Genomic DNA, 14,127 nt, shown 5'->3' on the forward strand with positions numbered 1-14,127 from the left:
TCTACACTTAAGTCAGGCTGGCTCAGTTCACCTCTGTCATGCCCACCAGAGCCAGCAAGATGTCACCAGTTTTAGACTGCCAATCTCATGGCCCGGCTTTAGCATCGCGTTCAAGTCCCCTCCTCTCCAAACCTGAGCGCATCTTGGAAATGTGTATGCTATCCAGCCTCCTTTCACCACCCAGAACCCTTCTCCAGACACAATCTCACATCCTTCCACTCCCCCCCCCAGGCCTCATGGGGAGGGCTTGTGGAATGATGAGAAACTATTGGGGTCTTTATAAATGTTCCAATCTTTCCCTTCACCTTTGTTTAAGCAGAAATGTCCCTTCCTGTTACAGATAACTTGGGCTCTCTGGTAATGGCAAACAAATAAAAAAAGAAGAAAATTGGGTAGTACGGAGCAGGAGAGGTAAGAAGTGCCATCTTGCCTCAGTAAGAGAGGCTCCGGCAGACCTGCCTCCTCACTGCATGCCAGCAAGGAGCAGCGACAGTAATAGCCGCTGCAATCTTTGTACCTGGTCACCTGCCAATTCTGGGTCGCCATGATCGGTATACCTCAGCTGAAGGAGAAAAGGCACAGAGATGTCGAGAGGGATAAGCTCCATGCAACTTTCTGGATGTAGGCCTAGACCAGTCTTTCCAAAGGAAAACACCATTTCGAAGATGTGCAAACTTTGACCCACTAGCTGCCTCCCCAACACACCCATAGGGAGCCAGTGATTATGGCAGGAGGGGGGCGGGGAGTTTAATGTCCTAAAATGCTCTGGAAGGAAACCAAGCTATTGGGGAACCAAGCACGTAATGTATTTAATTCTCAGCCATTTAAATTAAAATAATTACATGTGGCTCGCAGTTACCATATTGGACTGTGTAGCTCTAGAACATTCTGACTGGTTGACAGCACTTTGCTGATAACCTACATCACTAGGTCTCAGCTTACTCATTTATGTTTTAACTTTAGGCTTTATGCATTGAAATGTAAAGAAAAATTTTCAAAGTATTAGTGGGCAAGGAGCCCCGAAAGAAATAATATGCATAAAGGGTTGGAGGCATGATATTATGGGTATGATTAAAACAGCGAAAATATCGGGCAGTCTAGAAATAGAATTAGAGTTTCAGAGATAACTGGGGAAGACCATGAATGGTGCACAATTGAAGCCTTAAAGGCATAGCTGAGGGTCATAATGACTGACAGTCACATGGAGCCATTCAGGACTTCCTGCCCAGGAAGGGTTTGATGAGAGCTATGCTTTATAAGACTGGTATACCACCCATGTATGGGATCCTGGCTTAAAATCTTATTTTGTTGTTTTTATTTTTTTTTACTCATGTGAGTTATGTGCACATACATTCCTCGTGTGTAGGATGCTCATGGAAGCCAGAAGGTAGATCACCTAAAGCTGAAGTTACAGGCAACAGTGAGATAGCCATTGTGGGTGCTGGGAACTCAACCTGGGTCTTCTGGAAGAGCAGTAAGCACTCTTAACTACAAAATCTTGTGATTTAACCACTGCTCTCACAAAAGGTCCATCCTTGACTCAGATGGAAGCACACCTGCCACTGTATTCTGCACCCAGCATTTGCCATGAAGCTGTCCTGGCTTCTAAAGTCTGTCTACCCACCATGTGATGCGCTCTGCGGTGGGTCAAGCAAAGTGACCTATTATTGACCTTTCATAGAACATCCCTGACTCAGTTACATCTCACTGTACATGTGTGAGCATTGCAGAGCAACCTCCAATGGATAGTTCAGAATCTGTTTTCAAAGCAAAAACATGGCATCGTCAGTTCTTCTGAGATATCACACCAGGGAATAAAGTCAGGGTCCCCAGCACTGAACTCTTGCAGAGGCTTCCTCTCTCAAATATTTGCGCAGTTCCTTTTACTTCTTTTGCCCCAAACCTTTCACTCCACCCAGGTACAGGTGTCTTCCCTCCTTCAGTCTTTCTTCTAGGTGTGTAGCAGACCTCCATAAACCCTTGGCGCCTCAGCCTCACCGACTTGCTCTTTAAACATCAGGAATGCAGAATAGCCATCCCACCTCCCAGGAGGTTGTCACTCTATTGGGTAAACCACACTGTAGATACCACAGCTTCCTGGTACCTTGACACAAAGCAGGAGTTCAGAATTCTTTGTTGGCTTAGTAAACAGCACCGCTGGCTTCCCTTTTGTCGCACTGTTCTGCCTAAAGGCCTTCCTGTCATAACTGGCCCACACTGGTTTCCCATCTACCTGGCTCAGGTACTGTCACCATCTCAGAGCAGCCGAGCCCTCAGTGTAGCGCCTCCCCAGGATAGTCTCAGTGTTATTTATGCACTGTAGACATCTGAATAATGTATAAGCGTTCTTGTCTCCTTGCTCTCCCCATCTAGGTGGCTTGCTCCCTGAATGCATGCATTGCATTTGGCTCATATTGTCCTTATGACTCATATGTTCTCATATGTCCATATGTACTCATAATACCGATGATAAATAATTAACAGTGTAGTGAAAATTAAGAAACAATAGGATTAGGGATATTCAATTGATGTGTTCAATGTTTAGAGAAATATTGAATAATAAAACTGAATACTGGGTGAAAGTGTACAGCTAACAGAATATGAAATTGAATCATGTAATTATGTAATCACCCAGTATCATATGGTATGTCAGAGTTCATTATCTTATTAGTCACTTGTGCATAGTCTTGAACATGTAATGTATATAGTGGAGGATTCTAGTAAACAGAGAAGTAAAAATCTGAGCATTTCTTTACCCTCTAAATTCTGTATATCATTTTCGTTATAAGCAAAGATATTTTCTAAATTGTTTATTTTATTGAATGGTTACACTTTTACCAGTTGAAGCATTGCTCGATATATCTCCAAGGAGCAAATTTATTTAATTCCTCCTTCCTGCCCACCTCTATATTCATTAGTGTGGAGGCATATTGCTATGTAGTGTTTACTAACACTACCCACAAGTCTGTTAAATGTTCAAGCTACTATAACAAAACACCCTAGACTGCATGATTTCTAAATGACAGAAACCCAGTCTCACAGTTTCAGGAGACAGGGAAGTCTAAGATCAAGGCCCTGACAGACTGGTTTCTGCTAAGTTCCTAGATGATCATCCTTTCACTGTGTTCTTACTTGGTGAAGGGCCAAGGACCCTGCCCCAAGTGCCCCAATGATCCACTCACTTCCCAAAGGCCCCACCTTGACACCACAACCCTTGCGATTGTTTCCAACATCTAAATTCTGAAGGGAACCCAGTCGTTCAGACTGTCAGAAGTAGTAGATAGCTTTAACAAGTCCAGCATGCCCAGTTTGTGATGGACAGTTTACATGTTATGCCATTTAAATCTCATTACAATCTCATTTTATAAATGGGAACACTGAGATGTTGGTTAATTGTTAATTGATCGCTAAGTGCCTGGAGCAGGGCTGCCAAGTCAAGCCTAACAAACCTCAGGCCTCTTGCCTGTCTGGTCCCACTGTTTCAGGCCAAAACCCACAACAACATCACTGTCCTGTGTTCTCAGGAAATGCTTCTTTGGGCAATTCCCAGTCCCACTGTGAAAATAAGACAAATGTTTCCCTCAGTTTTCCACTTTGTTGTTCTTTCAGGAAGAGCAGTTTAACACCCAGAGAAGCCTAATGGACAAGATCCCCAGCAGGTAAGCCAGCATTTTATGCTTTGTGGGGTGGTCTGTTCTTTCTTCTTTTGGCTAAATTTTATATCACTCAGAATAGAAATTCTGTTTTGTCTCCAGTAACATCGAAGCCAGTGAACAGAACAAGTCTCAAAATCCGTTTCTTTCTGGCTTGTTCAGATTTCAATTCAATTATGTAATTTCTTTAAGTTTTTTGTAGGGTTTGTTGTTGTTATTTTAAAGTTTTTAATATTTCATTTTAGTGTGTGTGTATGTGTGTGTGTGTGTGTGTGTGTGTGTGTGTGTGTGTGTGTGTGTGTGAATCAAAGGACAATTTGTGAGAATCAGTACTCTACTTCTACCACATGAGACTTGAACTCATGTTCTCTGTCTTGGCAACAGCACACTTTGTGCTCAGTCTTCTTGTCCTCTCACTTCTTTTTGTGATAGTCTTTTCATTTTGTTGTTGAGAAGGGAATGAAGAATGTGTATGATACTTCCAGTTTTCACCTGCATCTAGAACTGACCTTGTGTCAGAGCACTCTGTACCCAGACCCACTGGGAGAGAACCAGACCCACAGAAGCACTGACACATCTGAAAGTACAGGGGAGACCACCAACCCTGCTCAAATTCCTGTCCCAAGAGGAACCCGCCCAGAGTACTCAGGACACTGGAACCAAGGAGCAGTCTGGGACAGAATCCTTTCAGTTTCCACCTGCACCCAAAGCTGACCCTGAACTACAGCTCTCTATACCCAGACCCCTCTGGGAGAGAGCTGGTCCCCTAATAGTGCTAATACACAGGCTTATAGGAGGGTCAAGACACTGTCAGAATCATCAAGACTAACTAACACCAGAGATAAGCAGATAGTGAGAGGCAAGTCCAAGAACCTAAGAAACAGAAACCATGGCCACTTTGAATCATAAGAACCCAATTTTCCCTCCACAGCAAGTCATAGATACCCCCAACACACCAAAAAAGCCAGATTCTGATTTAAAACCACAACTCATGATGATGTTAGAGTACTTTAAGAAGGTCATAAATAATTTCCTTTAAAAAATGCAGGACAAAACAGGTAAACAGGTAGAAGCCCTTAGAGAATTACAAGAAAACATGAACAAACAGGTAAAGAAATTGAACAAAACCATCCTTGATCTAAAAACAGAAATACAAAAAAAAAATCATAAAGGGAGACAAACATGGATATAGAAAATCTAGAAAGGAGACCATGAGTCATAGACGCAAACATCACCAACAGAGTACAAAAGATGGAAGAGAGAATCTCAGGGGCAAAAGATACCATAGATAATCAAAGAAACAGTCAAAGAAAATACAAAATGCAAAATGCAAAATGCTGCTACCCAAAACATCCAGGAAATCCAGGATATAATAAGATCAAACATGAGGATAATAGGAATAGAATAGAGGGAAGATTCCCAACTTAAAGGGCCGGTAAATATCTTCAACAAAATTATAGAAGAAAACTTTCCTAACCTAAAGAAAGATATGCCCATAAACATACAAGAAACCTACAAAACTTCAAATAGATTAGACCAGAAAATAAATTGCTCACGTCACATAATAGTCAAAACAGAAAATGCACAAAACAAAGAAACAATATTAAAAGCAGTAAGGGAAAAAGGTCAAGTAACATATAAAGGAGACCTATCAGAATCACACCAGAAAATCTCAAAAGAGATTAGGAAAGCTAGAAGATCCTGGGCAGGTATTATACAGATCCAAATTTACAGAATATCTTTCCACAAATCCAGCCATGCAAAGGATAATAGATGAAAAATTTCAACACAAGGAGGGAAACTGTACCCTAAAAAAAAAAAGGCAAGAAAGTAATCTTTTAACCAACCCCACCCACTCAAAAAAAGACAGCCACATAAACATAATTCTACCTCTAATAACAACAACAAAATAATAATAATAAAAAAACAGGAAACAAGAATCAATGATCCCTAATATCTCTCAACATCAATGGACTCAGTTTCCCAATAAGAAAACACAGACTAACAGACTGAATAATTAAGGAGGACCCAACATTTTGCTGCATGTGGGAAACACACCTCAGTGACAAAGACAGACACTACCTCAGAGTAAAAGGCTGGAAAACAATTTTCCAAGGAAATGGTCCCAAGAAACAAGCTGGAGTAGCCATTCTGATGTCGAATAAAATCAACTTTCAACCAAAAGTTATCAAAAAAAGATAAGGAAGGACACTTCATACTCCTCAAAGGAAAAATCCACTAAGATGAAATCTCAATTAAGAATATCTATGCTCCAAATGCAAGGGTGCCTACATTCATAAAAGAAACCTTACTAAAGCTCAAATTACACATTGTACCTCATGATAATCATGGGAGACTTCAACACCCCACTCGCATCAATGGACAGATCATGGAAACAAAAACTAAACAGAGACTCAATAAAACAAACAGAAGTTATGAACCAAATGGATTTAACATATCTATAGAAAATTTATCCTATAACAAAAGACTATACCTTCTTCTCAGCATCTCATAGTACCTTCTCCAGTATTGACCATATAATTGGTCACAAAACAGGCCTCAACAGATACAAGAAGATTGAAATAATAAGGTCACCATGGACTAAGACTGGTATTCAAAAACAACAACAAAAAAAAAAAAACAACAGAAAGCCCATATACACATGGAAGATGAGCAGTGCTCTACTCAATGATAACTTGGTCAAGGAAGAATAAGAAATTAAAGACTTTTTAGAATTTAATGACAATGAAGGCATAACATAACCAAACTTATGGGACACAATAAAAGCAATGCTAAGAGGAAAACTCATAGCTCTGAGTGGCTCCAAAAAGAAACTGAAGAGAGCATACACTACCAGCTTGACAGCACACCTAAAAGCTCCAGAACAAAAAGAAACAAATGCACCCAAGAGTACTAGATGGCAGAAAATAATCAAACTCAGGGCTGAAATCAACCAAGTAGAAACAAAAACAATCATACGAAGGATCAACAAAACCAGGAGTTAGCTCTTTGAGAAAATTCACAGGATAGATAAACCCCTAGCTATACTGATCAGAGGGCACAGAGACAGTATACAAATTAACAAAATCAGAATTGAAAACAGATATATAACAACAGAAACTAAGGAAATTCAAAAAATCATAAAACCCTACTACAAAAATCTACACTCAATAAAACTGGCAAATCTGGATAAAATGGACAATTTTATAGACAGATACCAGGGACCAAAGTTAAATCAGGATCAGATAAACTATCTAAACAGTCCCATAACCCCTAAAGTAATAGAAGCAGTCATTGAAAGTCTCCCAATCCAAAAAAAAAAATCCCAGGAACAGATAAGTTTAGTGCAGAATTTTATTAGACCTTCATAAAAGGCCTAATACCAATACTCTCCAAACTATTTCACAAAATATAAACAGAAGTAACACTACCCAATTCCTTCAGTGAAACCACATTTACTCTAATATCTGAACCACATAAAGACCCAACAAAGAAAGAAAAGTTTGAACTAATTTCCCTCATGAACATCAAGGCAAAAATACTCAAAATTTTTGCAAACTGAATCCAAGAACATATCAAAACTATCATCTATTATAATCAAGTAGGCTTCATCCCAGGGATGCAGGATTCAATATATAGTAATACATTATTATAATCCACTATATAGACAAACTCAAAGGAAAAAAAAACATGATCATCTCTTTAGATGCTGAGAAAACATTTGACAAAATTCAACATCCCTTCATGATAAAAGTCTTGGAAAGATCAGAAATTCAAGGCCCATACCTAAACATAGAAAAATCAATATACAACAAACCAATAGCCAACATCAAACTAAATGGAGAGAAAAATGAAGCAATCTCACTAAAATCAGGGACTAGACAAGGCTGTCCACTCTCCCCCTACCTATTCAATATAGTACTGAAAGTTCTAACCAGAGCAATTAGACAACAAAAGGAGATCAAAGGGATACAAACTGGAAAGTAAAAAGTCAAAATATCACTATTTGCAGATTATATGATAGTATACTTAAGTGACCCCAAAAAATTCCACCAGAGAACTCCTAAACCTGATAAACAACTTCATCAAAGTGGCTTGATGTAAAATTAACTCAAATCAGTAGCCTTACTCTAACCAAAGGATTGACAGGCTGAGAAAGAAATTAGGGAAATTACACCCTTCACAATAGTCACAAAGAATATAAAATATTTTGGTGTGACCCTAACCAAGCAAGTGAAAGATCTGTATGACAAGAACTTCAAATCTCTGAAGAAAGAAATTAAAGAAGATCTCAAAAGATGAAAAGATCTTCCATCCTCATGGATTGGTGGGATTAATAGAGTAAAAATGGCCACCTTGCTAAAAGCAATCTACATATTCAATGCAGTCCCCACCAAAATTCCAACTCAATTTTTCATAGAGTTAGAAAGAACAATTTGCAAATTCATTTAGAATAACAGAAAACCCAGGACAGCCAAAACTATTGTTAAACAATAAAAGAACTTCTGGGGGAATCACCATTCCTTACCTCAAACTATATTACAGAGCAATAATCATAAAAACCTTATAGTATGGGTACCAAGACAGGAAGATAGAGCATTGGAATAGAAGTGAAGATCCAGAAGTAAACCCACACACCTATGGTCACTTGATCTTTGACAAAGGAGCTAAAACCATCCAATGGAAAAAAGATAACATTTTCAACAAATGGTGCTGGTCCAACTAGTGGTCAGCATGTAGAATGCAAATCGATCCATAATTATCTCCCTGTACAAAGCTCAAGTCCAAGTGGATCAAGGACCTCCATATAAAACCAGATAAACTCAAAGTTAGAAGAGCAAGTGGGGAAAAGCCTCAAATGTGTGTGCATTGGGAAATTTTTCCTGAACAGAATACCAGTGGTTTATGTTCTAAGATCAAGAATCAACAAACGGGATCTCATAAAATTACAAAGCTTCTGTAAGGCAAAGGACACTGTCAATAAGACAAAACAGCAACCAACAGATTGGGAAAAGATCTTTACCAATCTTATATCTGATAGAGGCTAATACCCAATATATACAAAGAACTTAACAAGTTATCCCCAAGAGAATCAAATCATCTTATTAAAAAACGGGGTACAGAGCTAAACAAAAAATTCTCAACTGAGGAATATTGAATGGCTGAGAAACACCTAAAGAAATGTTCATCATCCTTAGTCATCAGGGAAATGCAAATCAAAACAACCCTAAAATTCCACCTCACACCAGTCAAAATGGCCAAGATCAAAAACTCAGGTGACGGGGGGGGGGGGGGGGGCGGGGGGGATTTGCGCGCTCAGTGCAGTTGTGCTGGCCGGTAGCTGCAGCTGGAGCGGTGGCATTTGGAGCAGATGGGAAACTGTATGGCTTCTACAGGGAGCCAGGCCTCTGATATAAACAAGATTTTTGGATTCTTCAATGATGGCGAACCCCCCACCAAAAAGCCCAGGAAGCTGCTTCCAAGTCTGAAAACCAAAAAGCCTCGAGAACTCGTGCTGGTGATTGGAATAGGCATTAGTGCAGCAGTTGCACCGCAGGTCCCAGCCCTGAAGTCCTGGAAGGGGTTAATTCAGGCCTTACTGGATGCTGCTATTGATTTTGATCTTCTAGAAGATGAGGAAAGCAAAAAGTTTCAGAAGTGTCTCCATGAAGACAAGAACCTCATCCATGTTGCCCATGACCTCATTCAGAAACTCTCCCCTCAAACCAGTAATGTTCGATCCACATTTTTCAAAGACTGTTTATATGAAGTATTTGATTACCTGGAATCAAAGATGGAAGATTCTGGAAAACAACTCCTTCAGTCTGTTCTCCATCTGATGGAAAATGGAGCCCTAGTATTAACTACAAATTTTGATAATATCCTAGAACTATATGCAGCTGACCAGGGAAAAAAGCTTGAATCCCTTGACCTTACTGATGAGAAAAAGGTCCTGGAGTGGACTCAGGAGAAACGGAAGCTAAGTGTGCTGCACATCCATGGGGTCTATACCAATCCTAGTGGCATTGTACTCCACCCAGCCGGATATCAGAATGTGCTCAGGAACCCTGAAGTTATGAGAGAGATTCAGAAACTCTATGAAAACAAGTCATTTCTTTTCTTGGGTTGTGGCTGGACGGTGGATGACACCACTTTTCAGGCCCTGTTCCTAGAAGCTGTCAAGCATAAATTTGACCTAGAGCATTTTATGTTGATTCGGAGAAGAGATGTAGATGAATTCAAGAAACTTCGAGAAAACATGCTGGACAAGGGAATTAAGGTCATTTCCTATGGAAATGACTATGCTGATCTTCCAGAATATTTCAAGCAACTGATGTGTGAAATCTCCACAAGAGGCAGATCAGGGATGGCAAGAGAAGGCCAGCTAAATGGTTCATCTGCAGCACATGATGAAATAAGAGGCTGTAGTACTTGAGCAAGCTGGAGAAATCACCTTGCCATGGGACCTTCCTGTGGATGTGTTAACAAGCAAACCTGCGAGGACTCAGCACAGCTCCCAGGAAGTACCAATACCCAGTTGAGGCTTGGGGTAGAATAGGGGTGGCAGTGCTGCACCTTCCCTTCATGCTGGCTGTTTGATACTCTGCCTGGTCCAGTTTAATACCCAGTCACATCAGGACCCAATGCAGCTCCTACCTACCCCAAGGCTGGACAGACTTATCTACACAGCAGACCAATGTGATGACTCCTGGCTGCGCTGCAGCTCTGCAGGACTTGAGGAGCATGAAGTCATGGTGTCAGTGGGCTCTTGTTGCAGTTTTGTACTCTACTTGGTTTTTTCAATTGAGTTTATGGCTTTCTTAAAACATGACTCGAAGCTCTAGTTTTCTAGATGTACAGTATTTTACATAACTGAGCTGTATTAAAAGCTTGTTCATTGAAAAGAAAAAAAAAACTCAGGTGACAGCAGATACTGTCAAGGATGTGGAGAAAAAAACACCCCTCCATTGTCAGTGGGATTACAAGCTTGTACAAGCACTCTGGAAATCAGTCTTGGTGGTTCCTCAGAAAATTGGACATAGTACTACCTGATGACCCAGCTATACCACTCCTGGGCATATACCCAAAAGATGCTCCAACATACAACAAGGACACATGCTCCACTATGTTCATAGCAGCCTTATTTATAATAGCCAGGAGCTGGAAAGAACCCAGATGTCCTTCAACAGAGGAATGGATACAGAAATTGTACATTTACACAATTAAAAATAATGAGTTCTTGAAATTCTTAGGCAAATAGATGGATCTACAAAATACCATCCTGAATGAAGTTACTCAATCCCAAAAATACACCCATGGTATGTACTCATCGATAAGTGAATATTAACCCAAAAGCTTGGAATACCCATGATACAATTCACAGACCACATGAAGCTCAAGAAGAAGGATGACCAAAGTGTGTTTGTGCTTCAATCCTTCTCAGAAGGGGGAACAAAAATATTTTTAGGAGGATATATGGAGACAATGTTTAAATCAGAGACTGAAGGAAAGGCCAGAGACTGCCCCACCTGGGGATCCAGCCCATATATAGCCACCAAACCCAGAAAATAATTCTGAAGCCCAGAAGTACATGCTTACAGGAGCCTGATATAGCCGTCTCCTGAGAGGCTTTGCCAGAACATAACAAACACAGAGGCGGATGCTCAAAGCTAACCATAGATCTGAGAACGGGGTCCTTATTGGAGGAGTTAGAAAAAGAATTGAAATAGTTCAAGGCCTTTGCAACCCCACAAAATCAAAAATACCAACCAATCATAGCTCCTAGAGATTAAACCACTATCCAAAAAGTCCACATGGACTCTAGCCACATATGTAGAAGAGGATGGCCTTGTTGGGCATCAGTGGAAGGAGAAGCCCTTGGTCCTGCCAAGGTTTGATGGTGCAGTGTAAGGTTATGTCAGAGTGGAGAGGTGGGAGGGGATGAGTGGGTGGGTGAACACCCTCAGAGAAGCAGGGAGAGGGGTGATGGGATAAGGGATATGGATGGGAATCCAGGAAAGGGGATAACATTCAAAGTGTAAATAAAATATATCCAATAAAATCAGAAAAAGAAGAAAATGTGTTTGATCAGACAACAAACCAACCAAATCTTCACACTTGAAAGATTTCCTTGGGACAACTCGAGTGGTGTTTACACACACACACACACACACACACACACACACACACACACACGCAGCAGCAGCAGCAGCAGCACCAGCAGAACCAGCAGCACACTGGATCTAAGATGTCATCCTAGGACTGTAGCCTGAGACTCCTAGAAATTTCCCAGGAACACATTTTATTTAGCCCTCACTCTAGACCCCTATATCAGAAACTACCCATAATGCTCAGCCCCCAGTGACTCCAGTGTATCAGTTAGTTTGAGAGACCAGGGCCAGGGTTACTCCTTTTATGATAGTTTGAATATGAAATGTGTTCCTCAGGCTTCTGTGTTGAAGGCTTGGGACCACTAGGGTGGAGGTATTTGGGGAGATCCTAACTAGTTTAGAAGGAAACTTGTAGTAGGAGGAAGTAGGTCACTAAGGATGTGTCCAGGGTCACTAGGACATGACCTCTCTGCCCCAACCCTCACCCCACCCCATCCACACACACACACCTATCCCCCACTTTGGTAAGTGATTCTGTAGCTATGCTATTCTGCCTCACCTCTGGCCCAGAATCAGCTAGCCTTGGACTAAGACTAGGCTAACCCACAATAAGTCCTCCTTTCTTTGGAATAATCTCTTGGTCATTTGTCACAGAGAAGGAAACCCAAGCAACCCATCCTGCTTTCCTTTCATTAATTTCTGACTCTCCTTACCAACTAACTTGAGGGACCATGCCCTCCATTTCGGCTCTAGGGCACCCAGCCTGATGCTTCCCTACTCTGCATATCTCAGCCACGGTACAGCCATTATCTTTGTTGTTCTGGCAAGTTCTAGACCATCATGCTCTCCATCTCTGCAGAGGTTTTACTTTCTTTCAGATCCATGTCATCTGCCTGTCTACCCTTCCACCACCCTGTATGACAGGGTGAGGACGAGGCCTCCTAGCCGCTCAGCATCATTCAATACTGTGGGCCCAAACGTGCCTTCCTTTCTTCACTCTGGGCGCCTCACTTCATCTGCACTTCATTCTCTGATCATAGTCACCTCCTGGACCATTCCATCCACCATGGGCTCTAAATAATGAGCTCGGGCCACCTTCTCTTAGTCCGCCAGGTTTTTTATACTCAAAGGTGTCATGTAACTGGTTCTGGTTGCTTCTTTCTAGCAGTGTTAGACTCTCCAGCCCCCAAGGGCTCTCATCTAATAACTAATCAAGTAAAACCGGTTTAAGTTTATGCTAAAAACAAATGACATGGGAAGGTCCTACCAAGAAGTGATAATAGTGTCTAAACTGGGTAGTGAGATGGAAAAGCAAAGAAAACAGCCAATGGTGAGATCAGGAAAGATTTGAAGAAAGATGGATAGCCAGGGAAAGAGACAAGCAAGGGTGCCCTAGAGGGTTGTGAGTGGGTGTCCTTAATTCTGCAAGGCTCTGGGTGTCTTTAATTCTACAAGGCTCTGAGTGTCCTTAACTCTGCAAGGCTCTTAGCTTGAAGTGAGTCATTACAGTCAGAGCTTACAGCCCACTACAGTTCTGTGTTCTCTCAGTACGCTGCTGTAAACAAGGACTTCATGGAATCCAAACCACCGTTCCAGGTTACCATCGGTCTCCCAGCACATTTTTGGGAGCTCATCAGTACACAGGCTTTGTTTTATGTTTCTCTTTCAAAGCACCTCATCTGAAAATGTGGCTAATTCATTATTTAAGCTACTTGGGGGTTAGCAGCACCACAGCCATGATGAAACCTATCTCTCTCGTCTGTTTTCTCCATGAGGCATCCCTCAGCTTTCCTTAACTTAGAGCCCCAGAACAGCTGTGCCTGGGGGCTTTAAACAGTGAGACCGTCAAACAAAGGAACACAAAATGAACGGTAGAGAATGCACTTCAATAATTCAGCTAAAGAAACAGAAAACTACCTTGTGTGAGCGCAGCTAGAAACATCAATATCAGATGGTTCTCATTTTTGCTGCGCTGCATGTGCCCATGTGCCGTACAGCATCGGATAATGATGAGTGTTTGGGCTACTGATAGATCTCATCAAGTGAGCAACATTCAAAAACTGAGACCCCAAGATATGAGAATCAAGTATAGCTGTAAAATCTCAGTTAGTCACTGGTATACAAGAAGCACTATGTAAACTTGCTGTATTTAGTATGGCATGGTATTAAGTATTCTGAGGCTCTGGGCTTCTCGGGGAAGGTTTTAGGTGGAACAGTGATAATAACTGTTCAGACTTGTGCTCTGAATGGACCTATGGCTTCTGTGTGGCTAATGAGGCAGGAAAGAGACATGAACAGATGAGAAGACAGACTCCAAAATCGTATAGTAATCCAGTAACAGAGAGATCACCATGCCCTAGAAC

The 14,127-nt window shown here is 41.3% G+C and overlaps 2 protein-coding genes across 3 annotated transcripts in view; both read left to right on the plus strand.

Annotated features, from left to right (window-relative positions):
* PGCKA1 (PDCD10 and GCKIII kinases associated 1) overlaps window positions 1-14,127 on the plus strand; it is a 78,033-nt gene that overhangs the window by 48,629 nt on the left and 15,277 nt on the right. The window contains exon 2 of the mRNA XM_080918021.1: window positions 3,610-3,659. The gene's annotated coding sequence lies outside the window, so the exon portion shown is untranslated. The remainder of the gene's footprint in view (window positions 1-3,609; window positions 3,660-14,127) is intronic.
* LOC308415475 (protein FAM118B-like) lies at window positions 9,037-10,089 on the plus strand (the record flags this gene model as incomplete). Of its 2 annotated transcripts, XM_080910519.1 has the most annotated exons (2): window positions 9,037-9,375; window positions 9,604-10,089. In XM_080910519.1, 2 exons carry the CDS (start codon window positions 9,037-9,039, stop codon window positions 10,087-10,089), a joined length of 825 nt encoding a protein of 274 aa, XP_080766645.1. The 2 variants fall into 2 exon arrangements, with proteins under 2 accessions (XP_080766645.1, XP_080766644.1); XM_080910518.1 differs by having other exon boundaries at window positions 9,037-10,089.

The sequence above is a fragment of the Micromys minutus genome, assembly GCF_963924665.1.
Source record: "Micromys minutus genome assembly, chromosome: 1".
Taxonomy (NCBI): Eukaryota; Metazoa; Chordata; class Mammalia; order Rodentia; family Muridae; genus Micromys; species Micromys minutus.